Source organism: Eublepharis macularius, chromosome 2 (assembly GCF_028583425.1).
Source record: "Eublepharis macularius isolate TG4126 chromosome 2, MPM_Emac_v1.0, whole genome shotgun sequence".
Lineage (NCBI taxonomy): Eukaryota > Metazoa > Chordata > Lepidosauria > Squamata > Eublepharidae > Eublepharis > Eublepharis macularius.
Window position 1 is genome coordinate 218315944 of NC_072791.1, and position 25638 is coordinate 218341581.

Genomic DNA, 25638 nt, shown 5'->3' on the forward strand with positions numbered 1-25638 from the left:
TAATGTTTGTGAACAGCTGAAATATTCTAACAAAACTGTACCATGAATTTATTAATCAGGCACTGTATTACACAAAAGGTCAGCCCATAACCCCAACTGTTACTTGCATCTGTCTTTAAAATTTGCTTATTTTGCTCCAAGCTAACATTTTGTCATCTCAGCTAGATTCCCTCTTGCTAACTTGAATTCATGATTGTGTGCACAGAACTCCACTCTCAGGCATACATTGGGGTCTTGCACACGACTACAGTACAGTAATTGCTTGGTGATCATTTAAAATAGCCCTTTAGCATTTTTTCAATTACACACTTGAACTTACACAGGTCAAGAAAGAAGCTTGCTCTCAAAACTGCCTTTGGTTTGTGAATAATAAAAATAAATAAGTTCGAAAGACTAATAACTTAAACTGGATTGCAATAGTAAATAAACACTGCAAAAATAAGGCAGAAGGTCTGCCAGTGCTGAGTCCGTTTGTACAAACTGGCAAGATGTGGAAGGCAATTTTGGTGTGCATTGTAGCTGCCCTTCAGTCACAGCACCTTAAATTGCACTTGATTGAAACATCTATATTATGTACATATGCACCTTCTGTGTGTTTTGTACAGCAGTATATTATACATAATTGGCAAATGCCCCCATGTAATTTGAGGCTCACATGAAAAAATTTTCATGTATAAACAAGATGTACAAATAATTTAACAATTATTTTCCCTTTTTATGTGTGATGCACTTCATGAAACATCAGCTCGCGAGGTATGTTGGTTTCTGGACCATACAACTTGGATGCTCTTCTTTCAAATGCAGCAACCATTTGCTTAACAACTTCATCAAAGAATAGCGTTGCAAGCTGAGAATGCAGAAGAGAACGAAACTCAAAGGAAATCTGTTGAGGAAAACCAGTGTCAAAGTTACTCTTGCAAAACAAGCTACGGAAACATTTTAGTACACTCTTGGTTATAGCTGAGCAATTCTGCAACCAGAGCACAGCCCTTTGGTCTTTCTCTGTAGCTATCACTTCTTATCTGAGATCTCCCCCCTGGCAACTTCAGGCTACAGGACATTCAGGTCTTTATCAGGAACCTCTACATGAAAATACTGTGGGGTTAACAGCACACAACACAAATGAATTGGAACTGGGTCTATGGCTTGGAGAGACCTCTTTGGGGCAAGCTCCCTCTCTGGTGGAAGTGGCCAACAATTTCCCATCAGTTTGCCCCACCATCCTGTCAACAGGCAGGGAATGGCAAAAGATAAAAGATAAAGGAGTTAGCAACAAGCAGAAAAATAAAATATACAGTAGAAATGAGGCAAAAAGCTCTCAAGGGCAGGAAGCGAGACTACTGGGCAGGGATTTTCTCCAGCTGTTTAGATCCTATGGAAGGAATCGACCATCAGCTCGAACCTCTTCCCTCCAAGGGAGAATGCACTGACTGAAGTTCCCTGCTGCTGCTAAGGGCAAGTGAAGCCGACCAGGAGAAAAAGGGTGATAAACCCAGACCCAAAGGAGAAGGCTGCAGATAGTTCTGTTGGGGCAGGGGGTGGCTTCACAGCTGCCTAGCCCATGGGCTTGCCTGCTATGTTTTCTGTTAGACCAAAACCTCAGTTTTGGTGTCCCCTATTCAAACAGGATATCTAATATACAGATAACGTGAGGCAAGCATGATCCTATTTCTACACAGCCCCTATTCAGGCACAGCTCCATGCTGACCTAAGGGAGCTGGAAACTCAAAGGCTTCAGTGTGCCCAAGGCACAAATATGCAATTCCAAAGAAATGGCACAACTTAGTTATAACTAACTAGCTGGACTGGGCCATTGGGAATATAATCACTACCTTATGCTTTGTTTTCATTCAATGTAGTGTGCTAAAATCTGAAGTACAACAAGCCTGTAAAGTTTGGCACTAGAGCTACTGTATATGGTGGGGAAGGGGGGTCCCATTATTGCTACAGAACAATGGCATGGAATTGCTGTCTGCCCATGGCTGGCCTATATGATCCATCATCAGTATTGGGGCTCATTTCAAAGGGGAACGCACAGGAATGCAGTTCCCCAAAGAGGGCCCATTTTCAGCCTCTTTTTGCCATTTTGGGCCAATTTTAGCCCTGAATGGCCAGGATTGGGTCCATAACCACCAGAATAGGTCAGGGGGTGTGGCATATGCAAATCAGTTATACTAATAACACACTTCTGGTGATGGCAAGAGGCGTGACATATGCTAATGAGTTCCTCTAGCTCTTTTTCTACGAAATGACCCCTGATCAGTATACTGGTGTTGTGTATCAAGGTTCAGAAAACAGCCCTCCAGCAGGTAAGTTCAATGCTCAACAGGGCTTCAGGACATCTCAGCCCACAGAAAACAGCATCAGTTCTGCAGGGAATAGGCCTGTACCTGTGTACTCATTCTGCTTCCCGCTTATGCAAACAAAGGCAGCTTCTGAATTGAGGCCACAGAACAACAGAGGAACCCAATTCTTACCACCTACATGTAGCGGGGAATAACCCTAAGGGAACTGCAGAAAATGAGACACAACTGGAAAGGTTTTCCTGTTGCTCAACAGGCTACTTCTTTCCTTCTCATGCTTCACTGCTGAGATACAAGGCCAAACCCCACAGATGTTTATGTACTCCAAGGCAACAGTCGAAGCAGCAGTGCAAGGGTGTTTAACTGCCCTTTGCCTACTCTTTCGGCACTGCTGAAATCCTGCTTTATGCGGTAGGCAGCCTTGAAGGGGAGGGGCAACCAGGAGCCCTGCTTCGTGTTTGTATTACAGCCACCTTAATGAAAAAGCCTGTAGGCAGCCGCCTATTCTGCAGTCTTACTAACTGGACACTTGGCTTTAAAAATTCCAGGGAGCCCCTCCAATGACAATGGGTTGAGCCCCATGATCAAACTTCTTTCTTTACTGCTAGCAGCAGAATAATTCTCTGCAAATTTCTGCTGCTCAACCCCTCCATAAACTGCTGCTCCACTGATATTTACACTTCGATTATGCCACCTGCAATCTGCAAACCGTTGCTTGGAGAGAAATTCCACTGACATCAATAGGCTTTGTTCTGGAGCAAGTGGTTAAAGGGCTGCTGCCGGACTGCGATGCCATGTAGTTACGCATTTGTGGGCCGAGTTAAACATTATCTCCAGCTCCCAAATTTCCATAATGGGAATGAGAGGTGGAGTGCCCCAACACCTAGTTCTGACTTAAATTTCACTGAAATATGATTCTGTGCCAATGCGAACTATACAGAAGGTACAACATACAGCTTAAACCCACTTCGTTTATTAGGAAAGTTCATTAATATCAGGGGAAAAGGTGAAGAGCCAATCAGTGTAGCAGAACATGCCAGAATTTCATCAGCTTTTCTTGGTGAAAAGCTGACACTGGTTTATATAAAAATATTAAATGGTTTGTGTAAAAATACAGTTATAATACCCAACAGATATTTGAGTTAATGCAGTTTATGGACAGACACTCTCCACTCAAATGTTACGAATGCAAGTTACAGATCTTCAGAATGCAGCTGCATGCACATTCCTTTTAAAGTTCGGGTATTATGACTTCTACACACTGCGCAGCTTAAGAGTCCTCATGGAAAGTCAGGCAGCCATGAAAAAGAGAACGCTTATAAATTGCTTAAGTAAAATGAGCTTTTGTAAAACGTGTGTATCGATTTGTTGGAGGCAGCAGAAGAACAATAGTTAAGTTCCCAACATTATCACAGGCCCCTCCCCGAAACAGTATCTACCCATACTTCTTTTCGGGGGGTGGGGGGTGGGATTAGAATTCAGGGAAGTCTCATTTTAGCACAGCTCTCCTTTGGGCTATATTACTTGTATACATATATTTTTCCACTGATAAGCTGTAAAGGTTTGACGTGTGAATGGAATGAATCCACGGAACAGCATTCTCTCTCCTCTCTCCCTCCTGTCATGTATGCCTGCATCCCTGCCATTAACGTTTTTTGCATTTTGTGCTGATCGTAACTGTTTGCTAAGGTTGTATTCAGTATACTGTATAAATCATCTGAGAGAGTGTTAACTGCTAAGATGTAATGTACTGGGCCAGTGGAGGTTGACTGTTATCTGTTCAAAGTATTTACTTTCACTTCTATGGTAAGTGTCCTCGGACACAAACTGTGGGCAGCGAGCGATGTATCTTTTCTCAGAGTCTGAGATGATTTCATTCTGTACTCTGTCTAGCCTAAACTAATCAGTTCCCATGTAACTCTTCGCGCCAAAATGTCAATGGACCATCTGTACTCTGTCTAGCCTAAACTAATCAGTTCCCATGTAACTCTTCGCGCCAAAATGTCAATGGACCCAAAGGGTGGGAAGTTTCCCTATAATTAGTAGTGCCCTTCTTTGAATAGTCACTTCTGCCAATTGCTACCTTTGTGTGAACACCTTGAACTGTAAAGATAATAAAGTTGTTTCAACTGGAACACCTGAGTGTTGACTGTGGAGGACTTGAGGGACTTAACTGCCAGGCACTGACACCTCAGAGAAAAAAAACTGCTCCTAAAAAGAGAGAGATCCTTGGGAAGAACACAGGGTGATGTAGTGCAATGGGGAAATGGCAGAGATCACCCCTAAACAGAGCAAGAGGCTGCAGGGTAAATGACCCTGCCCTGCAGGCTAATTTCTTCTTGCTGCAACTACACACGCACCCCTGCTCCATGGCACAGCTCATGCTGTTCCCAGGAGCACCCCAACCCTTGGGAGCAATTTTTCCAGGGAGACGGGAAGAGATTACATGATTTCTTTCCGTTCGTAGCAGCCAAGCCACAGACTAACACTGACAGGTAGGCTCTCTGAACACAAAAAGGATAGGATATTTAGAAATTATTCATATATATATATATATATATATTATATGAATATATATTATATATTCATATATTAGTGAACCCTGTGGTGCAGAGTGGCAAGCTGCAGTACTGCAGCCCAAGCTCTGCTTACAACCTGAATTCGAGCCCAGCGGAAGCCAGGTTCAGGTAGCCGGCTCAAGGTGGACTCAGCCTTCCATCTTTCCGAGGTCGGTAAAATGAGTACCCAGTTTCCTGGGGGTAAAGTGTAGATGGGTAGAGGCAATGGCAAACCACCCTGTAACAAAAAGTCTGCCAAGAAAACGTTGTGATGCGACGTCCCCCCCCCCTGAGTCAGTGATGACTCGGTGCTTGCACCTTTACCGTTTACATATATATATTGGATATTTTTGGCTGGCATTTTATAGGTGTTGGGAAAGCCCTTGTCGTTATTGACAAAGTAAACAACTGGCAGTCATCTAGCCAGTCCTACCTGCTTACCACTGCAGCATCCATGAAGCTCCCTCTATTTTTCACTATGTTAAACAGTGAGATTCGAGGGCAAAGCCGTGGTTTCACTGTGAGACGCCTACTGAATCCATGGAGAACATGTACTGCTATCAATTATGGATCAAACTTCAGACATGTGTCTACCGTATCCAATGATCGCTTAATGTTGTCATAAGCAACATAATCAAACTAAGCATTGGACTTTGCCAGTGTTCAATAAATAATCCTGCTCTTTTTCCCCAGAAGAGGCAGTAAAACAAGCATGTGAGTTCCACACACAAACCACAGGAACTTCGGGCTTATATTTCTCAACCAAGGATGCTACTCTGTATATTGAAGGGAATTTCAAAAAGCAGACTTTAATATGGCATGGGGGTCGCCCTGTTCAGAGGAAAAGGGTAAAAAGAAATCCTATACAACATGCCTCAGCCTTTGTGGCAGTGCCAATTTTTTCCAGGAAAATTGGAACACAGTTCTTAGAAGTGTTAATTACAGTTAAAAAAAAATAAACTGCACTGCACTGCTTACATAGTTTTTCAGCACTTTGGAAATCCAATCTTTAATGGCTTGAAGAGAACACATTGAAAATGCATGCTGCATCCACTAAGACAGACATCATAAGCTTCCCCAAGAGAAAAAGGTTTTCATGCTGTAAGATCTTAAATTCTTTGAATCAAGTTACTACGCCATTAAAACATACTCTGAACATCGTTCCTCCTGAGTAACCAACTGCAGCTTACGACGACTTTAAATGCACATTCAGCATCCAGCTGATTCTCATACTCACTGAAAAATCCAAGGTGCAGGTTCTTGGATAGCCAGGGATTCCTGGACTAAAGCGCCACACCGTTTCCAAATGATTAAATAGCTTCCCATCTGTACAGGACGCCTGGGGAAAAGTTAAAACTGTTTCAACATTTCCACATTTCATTCAAAAATCCTCCAGCTTTCAACCTAGATCTTAACCTCCCGTTTCATTTGTGCTGTGAAGAAGGGGGAGAGCAATGGTTGCCAGTTCCCTCCCCCCCACCTCACTGCAGCCCCTTGTTGTCCACTGACTCACAGTTCTGGGGTTCACAGAAGACTGGAGGGGAGGCAAGATAACTGCCATTCGTGCAGCATAGTACAACTTTGAATCTAAGATTAACGTCTCAAGAGGTGTCAATATTTCTATATTGATCAAAGGATGTATGTGTGGTTAAATGACACTACAGCTTTGCAAAGACGAATGTTGACTTTGTGCTCCATGAATGCGCAGTGGCTAAACATAAACCTGCTTCTACAGGTTGGCAAAGGGTTCCAAAACAAGTTTTTCTCTTCTAGCTCCAGACTGCAAAAGCTGACAGGACGACAATTCATACATTGGTGGCGTCAGCCAGAAAGATCTTCTAGGTAACGTTCCATTAGGTTAAGATGGTGTGGGGGGGGGGGGAGATCAGGTAAAGGCTAGAGAGAAGAATCTCTGTCCTTTGTGAGATCAGAGCACACGGCTGGATGAGAAAGAAGATTTGCCCGTTTTTAGGAAAGGAAAGGCATGAGACCTCTCAAGGGGAAAAACCTACAAGCTGGTGGAGAAAGGAAAAGACAAACAAAGACTGAACAAGAAATCTGGAAACTTTAAAGAGCATTTTGCCTACCTCTTAATTTACCTTCTTACAAGGCTCATAGGCTTAGCAAGGGGTGGTGAGTAGCAGGCTATAGCTTCACATTTCAATTTCAGATTACTATCTAAAAAGGGAGGGAGCTAACATAAGTAAACCCAGCATCTAAAGCTACCTATCAATAAGGGTTTTTTATCCCACCCTTCCTCCAAAGTACTCGAGGCATGCGCACATTTGTCCCTTCATCGTTTTCTACTCGCAACCACCCTGCAAGGTAAAGACTGAGAAAGAATTACTTGCCCAAGGTCATTCCATAACCTTCATACCAGTGTCAGGATTTGAACCCAGATCCCTTAAGTCCTAGTTTGGTACTCTAGCTGCTACCCCATACTGGTACGTTCAGGAAAACTGACCAAAAAAATTTAGTGAGTGGGTTTTTTAAAAATACGAAGTCATTTGTGTGTCATTTTTATGAGAAGCCGCTTGTCAATTTATTTGAGCAGCTGTTCCATTGTGCCTTCTGCAGTTCAGCTCAACAGAAGTTATCAGGACGAATCCACCCTGTACTTCCAAGAGGAATTGTTTTGTCCTTGTCATACATCCTCGTGTTTAAAAGATAAGGAGAAGGATAAGTCGCGGTGGAGTCTTGCAGCCACTCCCATTAGGTAAGCTAAATAATAGGTGACCTGAATAAGCCCTAGCAGTAGTAAAGCCCCTGAGTATGTCCCCCACACAGAAATAACACTTCTCATAAATAGAGGATGATAGTAGCTCTTAATAGGCACCCATTCGTTCTTTGAAACAAAATCAAAAAGAGTCCAGTGGCACCTTTAAGACTAACCAATTTTATTGTAGCATAAGCTTTCGAGAATCACAGCTCTCTTCGTCAGATGCATCTGACAAAGAGAACTGCGATTCTCGAAAGCTTATGCTACAATAAAATTGGTTCGTCTTAAAGGTGCCACTGGACTCTTTTTGATTTTGCTACTACAGACTAACACGGCTGACTCCTCTGGTTCTTTGAAACGGAGCTGTATTGAGGAGCGCTAGTGGAAGTGACAGCACAAGACACACGGCCAACGTCTGCACTTAAGGCTACAAAAGAGTAGCCTATAACAGCACAAAGAACCACGGCTGAACCCATTCATGGCAAAACAGTATTCAAAAAGATGCTAAGGTAAACTGGTTTTTAACGGCCTGACTTGTTTAGAGCTTTTCCTTCCCAGCTCTTTTGAGAAACAGCATGTAAATGAAGAGAACCTACGAGTTGCAAGGATGCGGGGGTGGTTAAGAGTTGAAAAGTTTGCAAGTTGAACGCCACCTCCTCTTTTTTAAGTAAAACCGGTTTTCGACAATGCCTCAGGATAGTTTCCTTTTATTTTTTTCTGTGACATAAACATGCTGCTTCAAGCATAGGGCTTCCTGTGGGTACTGTTTCTGCATATATTTAACAAGGAACCCACTTCTGCTCTTAAAACAATGGTTGAAAAGAAACAAAGGAAACGGCAGGCAGACGGGAGGAAAAGAACAAACAAGGGAGATAAAGATCTGTGGTGATTCCATTTCATACAGACAAGAAACAGGCCAGACAGACACAAAAAGTATGAAATGTTGGGATAGGAAGTAAAAGTTTGAGGCGGCGGAGGGGGGAGAAGACGCCAGAAGCCACATTCTAGAACCCTATTTTCAGAGAGGCAGAGTAGCTAAATCATTGGATCTCTGCTCACAAGGCCTTCCCTTAACCTGCACTTGAATTTACAAACGGAGACTGCAGCTGGTACAATAAATCGGGGCGCAATCCAAAAAGTGTTAGACGAACGAACGTAAGTCACATGGTTTTCAACTCAGGTGCTCCATGCAAAACTTTGACTTTTAAAAGTGTGGCAACCTGAACCTGAACAACTAAATGTATTTTGTTCAACACTAACAATCCATTGCTTCTCAGCAGCTTCCTTCCTCTCCAGTAAAGGGAATCAGGCAAGGAAAAGAAAGGGTCACATCCTGGTTATCTCATAAATTTGAGCGGGAGATGCTATAATCACTGTATATTCTTGTGCATTGTTTGGAAAGAGCATGTTTTTTTTTCTTTTTAAGTAATCCCCAGAGACGCTCCTTATGCTGGAGAGAAACAGGAACATACATTTGGCATATCAGTAACATGGTTCCTGAAGCAATGTTTCTTTCCAGCTCATGCGCAGAACAGTGCTTGAACATTAATCCGTGCAATTCTGCACTGAAAACCCTTAAAGCTACACACTGAAGGCTCATGTCCACAGAATGACTAGAGAACAGCATACAGCATCACAGAGACCAAAAATAAACATATTACCTTAACCAAGTGAGGTCTTACTAATGTAACCACTGAAGTGTATTTCTCCATCACAGGAGGAAATCCTACTTCTATGTGCGCTTTGCAGTATCCAGAACGCTTGGAGAGCACATCAGACTTTTTGCACCACGGAACAAAGTTTTTGTATTCACTGACAACGGCTACCACATCGTACATTTCCTGCATAGAGTACCTGGGAAGAGGAAAAGGGATGTAAGCATTACAAGATGCCTCCGGAAGACTAAGAAATTGTTTTCTAGTCATATGATGATGTTTCCCTACAGTTTGTTTAGTTCTAAAAACATCTTTAGAGAACATTCCCAGTATAAGATCATCTCATTTTCCCCACCCACTGGCACAAAAACCGACCATTTCAAAGAAAGTGGAAGTCTAGAGGCTCCAGAGCCAGGGATAATGGTAAGCTCTTTAGGCATTAAAATACTATACAGGTATTCTACTGCTGTAACAATACGGTCACCTGAAATAGAAGGGTAAGCAAAGGGGGGGGGGGAAATCTACCCAGCAGGTCTGAGAATGACAGACCTACATGAAGAAGTCCAGGGGGAAGGAATCCCCCTTTTATGTCCTGTCAAGCTTTCACCATCAGTCCTCCACATTCATGACATCTAAACCTCCAATTATACACAGGACTGATTAATGCTCATGCTCTGCTTTTGAGAACTCACATAGCATAACCCACTCACATTCAAGTATTCAGCTTTAAATTTGAGTTGGAACTGGGTTCTAAACAGGATTCAGTCCTAGGGAGTTCACTGAAACTCACTCCTCCGTATGCACACATGAGATGGCAGCCTTAGCCAGTGTGGCCAAGGGCATCCAATCCTTTGAGAAGCCAGGTTTCAACTCCCCCTTCCCCCCATTCATCCATGAACAACTCCGGTGCTCTTCAGCAAATTGCTCTCTATGTTGGTAAAAGAGAAACATATTCATGACCTGCTCGTTTGGCACAAAATAAGGTTATGCTGGCGATCAAAAGACACGCATGCACAAAAGCCATGTGGCTATAGCAAAGAGGGGAAATGGGTGACACTGAGTAAAATTGATGGTTGGATCCAACATGTAGGCTTTGCACAGCAAGTTGATAAAATGACTGATAATCAAAATATTCGGGCTTATTGTTTACTGAGCTAATAATCAAAAGGAAGTATTAGATGCACTCAGTAACTGGTTCCAGCCACATTTGTCAAGACTTATTTGCATGAGTATAATGTAATACAATGTTGTATGGTACCTTTTGCTTATCTAATCAAAGCTTGTCAATATTTCTGATCTGGACAAACTGCAGCCCTTTCTAAATTAAGAAATAACTTACTAGGGAAGCACTCTTACCACTGATAATCATTTACAGCTTCCCTCTACCCCTACTTTTAGAAGGCAAAAGATACTGATCCTCCAAGATTGCCTTCTAATCAATGCCTTCGCACCAAAAGCAGTTTGGTTTAGTGGTTAAGAGCACGGGAATCTAATGTGGAGAGCCGGGTTTGATTCCCCATTCCTCCACTTGAAGCCAGCTGGGTGACCTTGGGTCAGTCGCAGCTTCTAGGAGCTCTCTCAGCCCCACCCACCTTACAGGGTGTTTTGTTGTGGAGATAATAATAACATACATTGTAAACCACTCTGAATGGGTGTTAAGTCGTTCTGAAGGGCGGTATATAAATCGAATGTTGTTCTTGTTGTTGTTATTAAAACCAATTGAACTCTACAAGACAATTTCTTCTCAGACATCTTTAAGGTCACATCATTCAATTAGATCTCAAAAACCTGGAGAAAAGCAATAAAACCAGCCGCTGATTATATATTCTGTCATTTCTGTTAATGGTCGGCCACTCTAGCCAAACAGTGCCATCCTAAACTGAGTTATATCCTTCTAAGACCACTGTGGGCTTAGAACAGTGTAAGTTTGCTTTGGATGGCACTGAAAGCCACTCTCATACACCTATTCATCTATTTACTAGATTTATACAAACCCGATGATCCTTCTTTCTGAATATTCTTTTCTTTTGTTCACTAGTTGTCCAGTAAGGTTGAAGAAAGTTCTTCTTGAAAACACACAGGGTGTTCCGGGCACTTGTCGCAGAGGGACTTTGCTCAGCATCATTTCCCAGGAAGTCAAATGCCTGTAATTATCAAAACATTTCTTTAGAAACCACCTTATGGTTAACACTACAACGTTATAAAGTTATGAGCGATATAGTAAAACAAGGGCTCGCATAGCTTGCAAGCTGTTCAGGATAAGGTTAACGTTTAATGCCTTTGCCGAAACTAAAAATATCTCAGTCATGAGAAAGAATCTGGCAACAGTAAAGTACAAAGGCCTTCCCCCTTAACTTGGCTCCCAGTCAGCTAGAGGCCACACACTACATTATGCTCATGCAGTTGACTTTCAGGACACCATTTCCTGCCAGAGCACCAAGCATCTCCAGTATTTTCAGCATTTCCACTTAAAAGAACAACAAAACACACACACACACACACAAAGAAATCCTAGCGAGATTGGCTGAATATCAAGTCAAAGCCCAGCACACTAAGCGTACATTTGCAAATGAAAATCTCAGGAAGTTCTTTTTACAACTGAAGAGTCCTGCTTTTGCATGGGAGCAGCAGCATGGCTGCAAACAGCCCCATATTAATATCAGCAGTCATTAGGAGAGGCATGCCACTTGCACAAGGGAAGATCTTCAGATCTGAAGCTCGGCCTCCCGCACTAATGTTCTTGCAAGGTTCAGAAAGGAAGTGCATGAGAACGGCTTTGCGGGTCATGCAAACCATCCGCCTAATCCACATTCTGTTTCCGATAAAGGCCAGCCAGATGTCTCCGAAAGCTTGCAGGGAGGAAATGACAAGAGATGGCCATCCTGTATTGCTTGCTTCTAGGAGCTCTTAAGAGAAAAAGTACACCCGCCCTGAACACCAATATAGTAATTACCTGTCATGAACGATAGCTGGCAATAGAGCCATCCTTGGTTAACCTGCCTAATAACAGTAAATTACTATTCATGCCAACTCCCCCACCTCAGTCCTGAAGTATCCCTACCCTTCTCACCATCAGATTCTCCACACGGGGGGTGGGCACAAGTTTCGGCGCTCGTAAGGACCAGCAATGGTGCCCTAGGGTACTCTGTAGAACCAAGACGCTCTTGAAACTATATCCCATGCACTCAAGGAATGCATAGTGACAAAAAGGGAATGGGCAGGGGTAGCTGGAGCTTTGAAATGGTCTTTCCTGACCTTCTGGAGGTGGGAAACCATAGCTTCTAGTTTAGAGCCCAAAAAAGGATATGGTAACCCAGGGGAGAGATGGGGCCTGCAAGGGAGGGAATGGGATCTCCCAGGACGGAAGACTAGTTTTTGGAAGGCTCCCTGGTCCATAGTTTGCTTTGTGAACCTCACCTTTATCAGTAGCATGATGAAGATCAGGCAACAGGAAATATATGCAAAACAAGAGGTACCCCTTCTAGACACAGTTTGTTACGTCACTACTTATTTAGCCAAAGTACAGAAGCGGGAAGAAAAGAGGACAAAGGCTAAAGTGTGGTCAAACAGGTGGCAATGGTACAGGGAAGTGAACCCCCTTGTTCATTGAAAAGTTTCTTATTGTAATTTTGTCTCCTAGTCTTCCTGTTGACTTTTGTTTTTCTCCAAACAACTGAATGTAGTTATAATTTTGTTGGTGTTTCAAGTGTTTTAAAGTTAAGAACATAAGAGAAGCCATGTTGGATCAGGCCAATGGCCCATCCAGTCCAACACTCTGTGTCACACAGTGGCCAAAAAACCAGGTGTCATCTGCCAGTGGGGAAGGGACACTAGAAGCCCTCCCACTGATTGCCCTCCCCCCCAACACCAAGAATACAGAGCATTACTGCCCTAGACATAGAGTTCCAGCTATACCTTGTGGCTAATAGCCGCTGATGGACCTCTGCTCTATATGTTTATCCAATCCCCTCTTGAAGCTGTCTATGCTTGAAGCTGCCACCACCTCCTGAGGCAGTGAATTCCATGGGTTAATCACCCTTTGGGTGAAGAAGTACTTCCTTTTATCTGTTCTAACCCGACTGCTCAGCAATTTCATTGAGTGGCCATGAGTTCTTGTATTGTTGTGAGAAAGGGAGAAAAATACTTCTTTCTCTTCCTTCTCTATCCCATGCATAATCTTGTAAACCTCTATCATGTCACCCCTCAGTCGTCGTTTCTCCAAGCTACGGAGCCCCAAGCGCTTTAACCTTTCTTCATAGGGGAAGTGATCCATCCCTTTAATCATTCTCGTTGCCCTTTTCTGCACTTTTTCTAGTGCTATCTTTTTTGAGATGTGGTGACCAGAATTGTACACAGTATTCCAAATGAGGCTACACCATTGATTTATACAGAGGCATTACGATACTAGCTGATTTGTTTCAATTCCTTTCCTAATAATCCCCAGCATAGCGTTGGCCTTTTTTATTGCCGTCGCTCACTGTATCAACATTTTCAGTGAGTTAACCACCACGACTCCAAGATCTCTCTCTTGGTCAGTCTCCACCAGTTTGGACCCCATCATTGTATATTTATATTTGGGATTTTTGGCCCCAATGCGCATTACTTTGCACTTGGCCTCGTTGAACCTCAATTGCCATGTTGACGCCCACTTGCCCAGCCTCAACAGATCCCTTTGGAGTGCCTCACAATCCTCCCTGGTTCTCACCACCCTGAAGAGTTTAGTGTCATCTGCAAACTTAAGTCACCTCACAGCTTACTTCCAACTCCAAATCATTAATGAACAAATTAAAAAGCACCGGACCCAATACTGAGCCCTGTGGTATCCCACTGCTTACCACCCTCCACTGTGAATATTGCCCATTTATACTCACTCTCTGTTTTCTATTCATTAGCCAGTTTTTGATCCACAAGAGAACTTGTCCTTTTACCCCATGACTATTAAGCTTACTTAGCAGCCTTTGATGAGGAACTTTATCAAAAGATTTCTGGAAGTCCAGGTAGACAACATCTATTGGTTCCCCCTTGTCCACATCTTTGTTCACTTCCTCAAACAACTCTAACAGGTTTGTGGGACAAGATCTTCCCTTACAGAAACCATGCTGAGTCTTCCTCAATAGCTTTTGTTCATCAATGTGCCTACTAATTCTCTCTTTAATAACGGTTTCCACCAAGTTTTTTGACAATGCTTTACAATGGTTTTGCAAAGCTTTAAAATATTTGTTTGCATTAACAGTTTTATGGTGTTAATAACTTTGTAACCTTTCCATTTTTAAACTGTGATTATGTTTGTACAAAGGATTTCTTTAATAAAAATCTATTTTCTTACCCATCTCACTGCTGGAAACAAAACAAAAACACTAGATGTCATCGAATTGCAAATATGAAAGAGTTAATTATGTGCTATTTTTATTAAACAAAATGTTGCATACAATCAAACTTTAATGTTGGGGGGTTGGGGAGAAAGTAAAAACAGCCTACTACTCAGTTACAAATTTTAATCCAGGCATATCTCACTTAGCTTGCAGGCAAAAGAGCTGCTTTATCTAACAGCACAAATTCCACAAAAATTATCTTAAGCCAAGCAGGGAAACTTGTCTCGTTTGCTTCCCCGGGAGCCAGTGTTCTTTTTAACTTTGATCTGGCAAACCAAGACCAGTTTTGATATTTCTCTTAGTTGCCAGATGTAACTTTTACGGTGATCAAATAGGCAAAACTGACCAAAAGATAGAGAAGTATCATGAGTTTAGCTTTCAAAGTGGCAGGGAAGGAAATTAGTTTTCAAATTGCGAATCTTCTACAGAACCAGAGCTGCAAATGTCTTCAAAGTAAGTCCCCATAAAGCCTAACACTTCAAACTTGTATTTTCAGCTACAAGACTCTCATTAATACCTTGTAGATCAATCAGAACTGTAACGTTAGAATCAAGCAGTCGTAAGGATGGGAAGTTAAAAATGGACTTGACCTTCCCCAATCAGCAGACATAGTTTTACATAGTGTACTAAAGGACGCATCTTCCCTGGTTGCTATCCTTATCTACAATCTCCAATAGGAATTTTAAAGAGAAAACTTGTATTGTTTCTGCCTTAAATTTCTGAACATGTTCTAAAAGATCAAAATCTATGAAGATTTCTCCTATGCCAAAGCAGCAACCAAACAAGAAGTGCTTAAACCGTAACTAGTTTTTCTGCACACAAATTTCACAGAGAGAGTTTTTATGGGCAACAGGGATAGGGTGACTGGATTTTCAGACGGGGTACCACCCCCTAGTCAAAATAAGATGGTCCAGTCACTGCAGTTGACTTTTAATCTCTCTCTCACACACATTACTGTAAACATGCCATAATCCCACCCTTTGTTTTTAAGCTGTACACGATTTAAATTTTCACATTATAAATTGTACCATATATATAAGCGTTCCAGCCACTCAACGGGTATTAGATGGGGAAAAAAGCTACAACATAGTCATAAGCACTATTAAGATACACAATAACCAGTTAGACCAGGAGGGGGTCATTTAAATCAAGTAAAAGTGCAGGAAGAGAACAGCTGACTTATCAGGAACTTCAACTGCACAAAGTGAAGCATATCAATATCCATGGTACCACATGTGACAGTTTGGGGAAGTCTGTCATCAGAAGACAGACTACGACATTATATTTGTCTGTTTCGTTCTGAGAAAACACCTGCAAGTATGCCAAGTTTAACGGAAAAAAACATTGGCTGCAGTCCAGAGATACAGCAGGCACCGACTACATACAAAGAACACTTTAAAGAAATCTTTGCTGCCACAGCTCTGGCTGCTGAAGTAATAAGCATTTTTCTGTTCCACATTGCAGGCAACCGAACACTGTGACCAAAATATCAGGGCCTTGTTCTTGCCGGCCTGCCCAGTACCCAAAAATACATGAAGTAAATCTTGCCCAATTCCAGTGATACTTAGCTGCACGTAGCATGTTTCAGATTTGCATTCTCATAAAACATTTGTTCGTTCTGTTTATCCTACTGCTTTTAAAATCTCACATGTGAAAATGAAGACTCCAGCTTTCCCCTTCCACTGCTTACATGGTTTCAGGGGCATGTATGCAAACAGTGCAACAGACCATTACAGAGGGGCTCTCAAACCTCCCATTCTCTATAACACCCTACAGTGCTGTCCGCCAGTGTGTTTTCTAATGTGTAAGGAACAGGAAAACTCGTATGGGACCCCCACAGTGCTTTCAATTTAAAAAAAAGGTTTAGTTGTCAAGATAATACCTTCAAGCGTGGCATACTTCTGGATCAGAATCCAGATAACACACCAGTAGCCCTTAGTACCGATGATACCAAATCACATGATTTTAAGTCATTAACATCTGAATAGAGCAATTCTAGGATATCTGATCAACCCACTCAACCTATAACAGGGCCCTCCAGGGACACTCCTGGTCCCAAGGTAGGGCTAAAGGCTGAATGTCTCCTGGCAGATCTTTGCTGATTCAGATCAGATTGGGGGGGAGGAGTGTAGATAGATGGAATAATCCCCTGCTTGTCCCACCATCCCAACTTGATTTAGCAAGATTTTAGTGGCATTTTTCAATATGCAGTTTCAGAAGAGGTCAGAGACTTCTGTTATTTCCTTTTTCTTTTGCCAATGTTGGACTGATGACTCAAGCCACAGGCCTCTGCACACAAGGAGAGATTGCATGCAGAATCTCTTATATACTCTTTCCTGGAACTGATGGGTTGGAAAGAAGCATAAGTCAGTAAAAGGTTTGCTCTGGAGGAGAAAGTTTGAGAAACTAAGGAACGGGCCTTAAAGCCAGTGATGTATGGCTGATGGGAAGGAAGCACTATCAGTCAGTCTCAGCAAACATCTGCCATTTATACCAGACGTTTCACGAACGTGGCACTCAGCCACCAAGGTCAAGACTCTCCTCTACTCATTCACATCATAATAACAAAAAAGAAAAAAGCAACTTGGCCCCAACACTGATTAATTAGGCTCTTCAGAGGTAGCCAAACCTTGTATGCCATCATGTGATCTACAGAGCACAAATGCCATTTGAAACTGTTCTTTAAATACAGTACAACCAGTGCTGGTAACTAGACGAGAAACATCACACAAGCAAGTGAAATTTCTTAAAAGCTTTCTACTTTAGATTGCATCATTTAAGCCTTAGCCATAATTGCTCAGTTGTGATACCAAAGGCAAACATTTGAGATTAACAACTCTGGAAAAGAAGAGGGAAGGTAAAATTGCAAACAGCTCCATACTGCACACTCAAAATGAAAGTCTTCATTTCTGAAAAAGTTCTTTAGTCCAAGCAAAAAGGAATCAGAGTCAAGCAGGCATATCAAAATGTAAGTAGTCAAAAAAAGAAATAAATAATCTGGGTGCTAGACTCCATAAAAGCATTTTTCCTGCCACCTTGCACCAGCAACTGTTTGGGCTGGGAAAATGCCCAAACATACTATATGGCCTGTGCTGTGGCACTTTTTTTCACACATACACACAACACACACACACTGAGCAGTCTCAGCGACTGGTCCAAAAGTCGTATCAAAGCAGTTTGAATCATTCAGCTAGTATTTGAATATGTGCTGTCATTCATCTTATGACACACAACTTTGGTTATACGAACTCTTTACCAGTGTCTTACACATGCTTTCAGAAAGCACAAGAATACTGATAGGTGTTTGCTGCAACAACAGTTACAACATAAGCCAAGTATTTTCTGAATATTTCCTTTGTGTATGATACAATACAGGTTCCAAATCTAATTCCTTTTGATCTTGTATTACATAATATGCATTAGGTACAATCATCTGCTCTATTTTTCAGAGGGAGATGTCTGTATGTAAACATAAGATGGGTGTCTAAATGGATGGTGATGGAGAGGAAGAAACCCTCTACTTTCACGCCTCCCCATTGCCAGAAAATATCAGAGGCTTGGAACCTTCAGAACTGGCAGGGCCAAGGTCTGATCAGGCATGCTGCCTGGAATATCCCTAGAGAATTGGACTCAGATAACACATGACACAGAGCACATGTCCTCAATGCTTTTAGCTGAAGGAGCTGTCCCTTTACTGCTGAAAGGGTCAGGGGAGGTGGGTAGAAAAGAAGAGACCGGCTCCTTTTGAGATTGGCCAGATTTAACAGCATCCCTGTATACAGCTCTGACTTTGCTAAGTGCTACAAATACATTCATAGAAAAGCAAAATATGACATAAAAATGAATGCAAAAAAAAATACAATTTCTTTTTCATCCACTGTTTTCCTACTACAGCAAAGTTGCAGCCAGGAGATTCTACAACAGTAGGTGATACAACTGTAGAGCACTTTGTACAGCAAAAAAGTGTGACAGAAAATGACACTGAGAGATCTCGGTCTTTTGGTGCTACACCTCTGAAGATGCCAGCCACAGCTGCTGGCGAAACGTCAGGAACTACAATGCCAAGACCACGGCAATACAGCCCGGAAAACCCACAACAACCATCGTTCTCCGGCCGTGAAAGCCTTCGACAATACATTGTGACGGAAAAGTCAGTCAGTCAATACCTTTATTGGCATAAAGACAGAAAAGTCTACTGAAGTTAATGAATTCCAACTGGCCAGTCACAACCAAAAACAGTTGGTTTTTGTGGCTTTGTTCCCCAGTTTTACCAATAGGGCATACATTCTTTTACCTGGCTAGATTAAACATGCTAATCCTTCTCAGGTTCCCCAGGGCAGATTTACGAATATTCAGTACTCATGCCCTCTAGATAAGATCAACATTTTTTTTCACATTCTTCTTGAGTAACCACTTTTTGAGAATCTCAGAGCTCTTTATTACTCCTTTTGGCAGCTCCTCATTCTGTGCCCCCAATCTCAGCTGCTATTTTATTCTAATTTGTGATAAACACCAGCAAATTACTTTATCCGTAGCCAACTTTCCCCCCCAGTCCTTTCACCTTTTAAGTCATAACTATCAGTGCAATCTTAAGCAACGTTACTCCAGTCTAAGCCCATTGATTTCAATGGGTTTAGGCTGGAGTAACTCTTCTTAGGATTGTACTGTATATCTGCTGCTCAAGAGCATTGTCTTACAGAGCTTTGAAGGGAGAAAGATTCGGATCCAGTAACACCTTAAAGGCCAACTAGATTTCCAGAGCTGCCCTGCACAGGTATCAACAACAGTGCAATCCGAAGCAGAGTCACTCCAGTCTAACCCCACGGATTTCAATGGGCGAGTGGAGCAATTCTCCTTCGGATTGCACCGTAAATCCTTTCAAAATAAATGTTATATTGTTTCATGAACTTGGTTGCTTCACAACTGGCCTCTGACTGTTTGTGAAATTGACCTGCCCAAGCTACATTCGCCAGGGAAGCCCCCAAGAAAAGAAACAGCCGGCCCACTTGGGGCTCTGCTAGCACGAAAGCAGGTTTCCCTTCGGGATTCCCCACTGCTCCCTCCCAAAGCAGAGACAGTCACAAGACTGGTCCTGCCTCAGAAGAGATTCCCACCCGCAGCTCAACAGACCAGGCTTTGGAGCAGCGATGCAGGGCGAACTACACCTGTTGGATTTCTGCGCCTGTCCCGCTTAACCCTTTCGCTGCCTGAGGGGTGAGGGAGGGGTCTGCCTTCCCTCCCTTTCCGGGCACTGGGCGGGGCCTCCCCTGGCTTGGCTTTTCCGAGCCCCCGACTCACCTGAGGGCTGCTCTGCGCGGCGGCAACCCCGCCAACCTCTCCGCCAGCGCCTTCCCAACCGCCCGGCCGCTCCGCGCCATCCTCAGCGCCTCAACCCTCTTTCATCCCACTCGGGGCTCTGGCTCCCTCGGCGAAGGGGCTCGCCAACGCCAGGCCCCACCTCCTCCCCAGGCTGACCCAATCGCCAGCCAGCGGTGTCTCCCACCCACCCTATCAACGTGCTGCCTGTCTCTGACGTTAACCTAGAGCCCTCCTTCTCCTTCCACACCCCTCTTTACTCATCCCCCCTCCTTCTCGCAGCACGTGATTTTTTTTTTTTTAAACCCCGCTCGTAAGGAGGACGCGTCTCGCGGCCGCGCGCAATCACAAGACCTGTCGCGGGGAGGCGGGCCGGCCGGCGTTGCGTAAGAGAGTTTGAGCGCGCGGACGGAAAAAGCGGCGTCCGATTGGCCAAAAGGCACGTCATTCGCTCCCTCTCCTTAAAAACGGCCGTGTGAGGGAAAATGTCACGGTTGCTTCTGCCAAATAAATAGCGCGTCCCCCCACTCGCCCACCCCGCACACAGTAACACACACTGCAACAGCAAGTAGTTAAAAGTTTCGCACTCTCACTAGTAGAATGTCGTCCGTTTTCTAAATGTCCTTTTAAAAAATTTAGGGTTGAGGTCTCGCCTCAGACGCCTCCAGCTGTGAGAAGACCCCCGCGGGCAGTTTCACGCCTTACACAAAGACAGCTTTTCCCACCATATAAGCCTGTTCCGGAGTCTGTCACAAGCACACTTTGCTGTTTTAACAGTTCACCTGAAGGGAGATTAACAGCAAAACCTGTTTTTTTTAAAAAAAAAATTACTTACTTAATTTATACCCCACCATTCTCTCCACTGGGGACTCAAAACAGCTTACATTATCCTCTCTCCCATTTTATCCATTATTAAACACATTTATTTTGACACAGAAGTTACTTTCAATTTCCCTGATTTATTTCACCAAACTCCGGGCTCAGAAAAAGACAAATAGCGTAAAACCCAGAAGGAAAAATATTGCCGCAGGAGCCTGCATTATAAAGGGAATTTGTCATTTTATGCCATTCTCTGAGAATCACAAGCCAAACTTTCTGCATATCTATGAGTTCACATAACCCTGTGAAATCTGCTCCTTTGAGCATCAGCAAGAAAAGCAGGCTATTTAAATAAATAATAACAAGCCCCAAACAAATAGGACTGAATTATAACTTAGAAATTTGAATTTGTGTCAACTTTGGCCAATAACTGCTTGAATCAATGCCATTATTACAACTCTCAAGCCATGGGGAAAAGGTTAAATGGGACCCAATGGAATTACTAAATTAATAGTGTAGTGTAAATGACCCCCCTCTGAAAAAGATGTAAACCCAAAATTTGATTGCACCAACTGCTCTATTCCAATAGCAGCACCATTGAGGCGAGATCCAACTCAACAATGTACTTGTATAAAACTATAAAGTCCGCTTAAATTTAATTCAAGGTGAAATACTGATTCTCTTTGATCCCTAAAAAACTCAGAACGAACACAGGCCTCAGTCCTACGCAAAGGAAAGAGGATTTACCATTCTTGAAGTACCATTACATCCACTTCATAATGCTAAGGAAATTTTCCGCTTTAAGACCAAGATACATCTGCTCTATCTTTAGAAGCAAGTGGCTAAACTAGGCTCTACGTCAATTGGATTCTTATTTCACAAGCTGGCACACTTATGTAAGCACAGACACATTCAAATGCAATTTTCCTTCAGAACTATCCATTGTCATTGACAGGACCTAGGAATTAACCCTGCATATTTCTAGAGGAAATGCAGGTCATTTCCTTGATTTGGCAATTATCAGAATAAGACTATATGGATAACAATATATATGTTTAATACAAAAACAAATAACATTACATATTCATTGAAAACTTTTGTTCAGACAACTAGAACACAGACTCTTTTTCTGATTGTGGTCATAGGAATAAAAATAGGAAATATTCGTTGATAAAAAGTCAGTTCATAAAGCAATCATGCAACACATACATCTATGTCTCAGAATCAGCATTTTAAACAATCCTTTTAGGTATTAAATATAATTGTAGTAATCAGGGTTCTTTTTCTTTAAATGTATAAAAGTATGTTAAGAGAAGGGCAAAAAAAATCTAATTGCCACACCAAAACTGCAGTCCTAAACACAAAACCCAAGACCTATACAAGACCCATGGAATTCAGCAGGATCAGGTCTGTGCCATCAAGTCACAAGGGACTTATGGTGACCCTGTCAAGGGGTTTTCAGGGCAAGCGAAGAATAGAGGTAGTTTGCCATTTTCATCTTCTGCAGAGCAAGTCCACCCTGTCTTCCTTGGTAGACTCCCATCCAAGTACTGACCAGGACCAATCCTGCTTAGCTTCTGAGATTGGGCAATACAATGCTATCTTCCCGAGATTGGGCAATACAATGCTATCTTCCCAGATCTACCATCTTAACCTCTCTGCATAAGAAATATTTTAGAACCATGCAGTCTTTTATGTACATGAGACCTATTAGTAACAATGTGGACTGCTGCAATAATTAAATACAGTAGCTTCATCTAAAATGATCTAAAGAATGCAGTTTATTTGAGCCATTCCTGGACTTGCAGTTATGCAGTTTAAGAACTACATTCTAAACTGCTCAAGTTTGAGTTCAAAGTTACACTGTCAGGGCTTGCCGCCGCTGCCGCTGGGCGTGGCACTGGGCGGTCTGCTCCTGACGTCACAGGGGGGCCAGGGATTCTGCAGGACCCTGCTCTGTGGAAGGAGGGGCGGTATACCTCACCCAGACTCCCTCTCAGTCCACTCGCTGGCCTGCTCAACCTGGCCTGCTTACCCTCTGCGTCCTCCTTCATCTCCTCCGTCCAGAACTCTCCTCCAAACCTCCACCCTTGCATCTTACTGCTCTCACTCCACATCATCACTCCTCACTCCCACCACCACAGGGCTCTTCCCAGCCAGCTTTTATAGGGCTTCCTTCTACTGCCCCACCCCTCTTCCAGCCTGGCCTTGGGCTGCACCAAGCAGTTGCAGCTGGGGTAGCTGATCTGGCCCCACTGACCAGCACCAGCTGTGCCTTGTTCTCTGGCTGCCCAGCCTCCCTGCCTTGGCTGATTGCTGAAGGCATGTCCAGCTGCAGTCCCCTGGCTAGCAGCCCAGCCTCCCTGGCAGAGCTGATGGCTGAAGGTGGGTCCAGCTGCGGCTCCTTGGCTGGTTGCCCAGGGCTTCCTGCAGAGTGCCTCCAATAGCCCCACCTGGAGTGGCTTGGCTTTTGGCAACTCCTGGGCCAGGCTACTATTTTCTAGCTGGGGCATGGCTTTGGGTTGTTGGGGCTGCTGCTGCTTCTCCTCCTCAGGTAAGGTCTTTGGGTGGGTGACTGCTGGGCTCCCAATCCCTCTGCCCTTGCCCCCTTCCGCCTTGCCTAGCCCCCTTTCCCTCCCTAGGGGAGTGGGACTCGCTGGCCTCTCTCTGTCTCCCCCTGCCTCCTGAGGCCCTGGGCTTTTGCCCCTTGCCCCTGGCACCGGCAGGTTCTGGCTCCATTTGCCTGTGGGAGGGGTTGACCTGCTGTCCCCCAGCTGCCCCCTCTGCCTGCCAGTCAGACCGGTTGACCTGCTGCCTGCTGGCTGCCCCCTCTGTTTGCCCGTCAGCCCGGCTGACCCGCTGTTCCCTCCTACCAAGTCTGGGGGCTGGGACCCAGACCCCGGACACACACCCCCGCTTAGCTTTGAGTTGTGGGGGTCAGGGTCAGACTCAAACATGCGGGACATGAAGTCCGCATCCACATGCTGCGCCCCCTTGCGGTACTTGATGGTGAACCGGAAGGGGAGGAGGGAGAGGTACCACCGCAGCACACGGGGGTTGTGTGCCTTCATGTGGTGGAGCCACTGCAGGGGCGCATGGTCCGTTAGTAGGACAAAGGGATTATTGGCCAGGTAGTATTGCAGGGCCCCCACTGCCCACTTGACCGCTAGGGCCTCCCGCTCCACTGTTGCATAGCGCCTCTCTGCGGGCTGCAGCTTCCGACTCAGGAAGAGGATGGGGACGTCGGTTCCGTCACGTTCCTGAGTCAGGACTGCCCCAAGGCCGGTGTCAGAAGCGTCTGTGGCCAGCGTAAAGGGTCGGTCAAAGTCCGGGTTCCACAGGGCTGTGGTATTAGAGAGGGCTGACCGCAGGTCCTTGAAAGCTGCTTCTAGTGCTGGGGTCCACCGGACTTGGTTGGGCAGCCCCTTCTTTAAGCAGTCTGTCAGGGGGGCGGCTCGGGAGGCAAAGTGGGGGATGAACCGCCCGTAATACCCCAGTAGTCCCAGGAAACGTCGGACCTGCTTCTTGGTCCGGGGCTGGGGGGCATCAGCTATTGAGGCCACCTTGTCTGGTGGTGGGCGAACTCGGCCTCCCCCGACCACAAAGCCCAGGTACTGGAGTTCCTGGAACCCCAGGTGGCTCTTCTTTGGGTTAGCCCGTAGTCCGGCTCGCTGGAGGGCCCTCATGACAGCTTCCAAGTGTTGGAGGTGGGTGGGCCAGTCCGGGCTGAAGATGATGATGTCATCTATGTACGCCATTGCATACGCCCGGCACTCTCCCAGCACTTGGTCCACCAGCCGCTGAAACGTGGCAGCTGCCCCGTGTAGACCAAACGGCATCTTCTTGAACTGGAAGAGGCCTCGTGGGGTGGCAAAGGCTGTCTTCTCCCGGTCCGCTGGCCGCACGGGCACTTGCCAGTAGCCCTTCGTCAAGTCTAGGGCCGACAGGTAGCGGGCGGACCCTAGGTGGTCTACCAACACATCTGCTCGGGGCATGGGGTATGCATCGAACTGGGCCACCTTATTCAGTTCGCGATAGTCGATGCAGAATCGGGTGGTCCCATCCGGCTTGGGCACCAAGACTATCGGGCTCCTCCAAGCGCTTCGCGAGGGCTCGATTACCCCAAGCCTGAGCATCTCGTCGGTCTCCTTCTCCACTGCCTCCCACCGCTTCCTGGGGATGGGGCGCCAGGTAGCCCGGGCTGTCTGCCCCGGGTCCGTTGGAATGGCATGTTGGATCAGGCTCGTGCTGCCCGGCCTGCGGGAGAAGACCCCGGGAATCCGAGCCCAGAGGTCTTGTAGCTGGGCCCTCTGAGCTGGGTCGAGCTGAGGGTCCACCTTGGGCTCCTCAAACTCCGGGGCATCAGTGGTCCAAGGCAGCACACTGTCAGGGAGCTCTAGCGGGTCCTCAGCCACGCCGCACTCTTCTTTTGGGCGCTCGTGCCACTGCTTTAGGAGGTTCACATGCAGGGTCTTCCGCCGACGCCGGCCGACCCCACACTGGACTTCGTAGGTGGTGGGGCCCAGCACCCTTCGAATCTGGTAGGGACCCCTCCATGGGTCCCCTTCCTCTCTTGGGAACACCGAGTGGTGCACGAGGACCTTCTCTCCGGCCTGGAAAGTCCTCATCCGCGCACCCCGGTCATAGGCGGCCTTTTGCTTTGACTGGGTGCGAGTCAGTCTGCGATTTGCCTCCACTTGGGACTGTTGCACCCGGTCACGGAGCCGGCTCACGTACTCCTGTATGGGGGGCGCGGGGCTGCTGGCCCGGGGCCCCCAGCGTTCCGTCAGCCGGGAGAGCATCCCCCTTGGCTTGCGCCCATATAGCAGCTCGAATGGGCTGAAGCCAGTGGAGGCCTGCGTGGTCTCCCGGAGGGCGAACATGAGCGGGTCGATG

General features: G+C 45.0%; 1 protein-coding gene across 2 annotated transcripts in view; it reads right to left on the bottom strand.

Annotated features, from left to right (window-relative positions):
- Positions 1–17: 17 nt before the first annotated feature.
- Positions 18–25638, bottom strand: part of COQ10B (coenzyme Q10B) — a 33686-nt gene continuing 8065 nt past the window's right edge. The window contains exons 1-5 of one of the 2 annotated variants that reach the window (XM_054970375.1): positions 19906–20022; positions 11230–11379; positions 9242–9434; positions 6099–6200; positions 18–883 (exon numbers count right to left, since the gene is read on the bottom strand). In XM_054970375.1, coding sequence (XP_054826350.1) covers positions 716–883; positions 6099–6200; positions 9242–9434; positions 11230–11379; positions 19906–19985 — 693 coding nt within the window. In that variant the 5' untranslated portion in view covers positions 19986–20022 and the 3' untranslated portion in view covers positions 18–715. Of the gene's footprint in view, positions 884–6098; positions 6201–9241; positions 9435–11229; positions 11380–19905; positions 20023–25638 lie in introns of those variants that run through there. The other variant, XM_054970374.1, reaches the window with a different exon arrangement.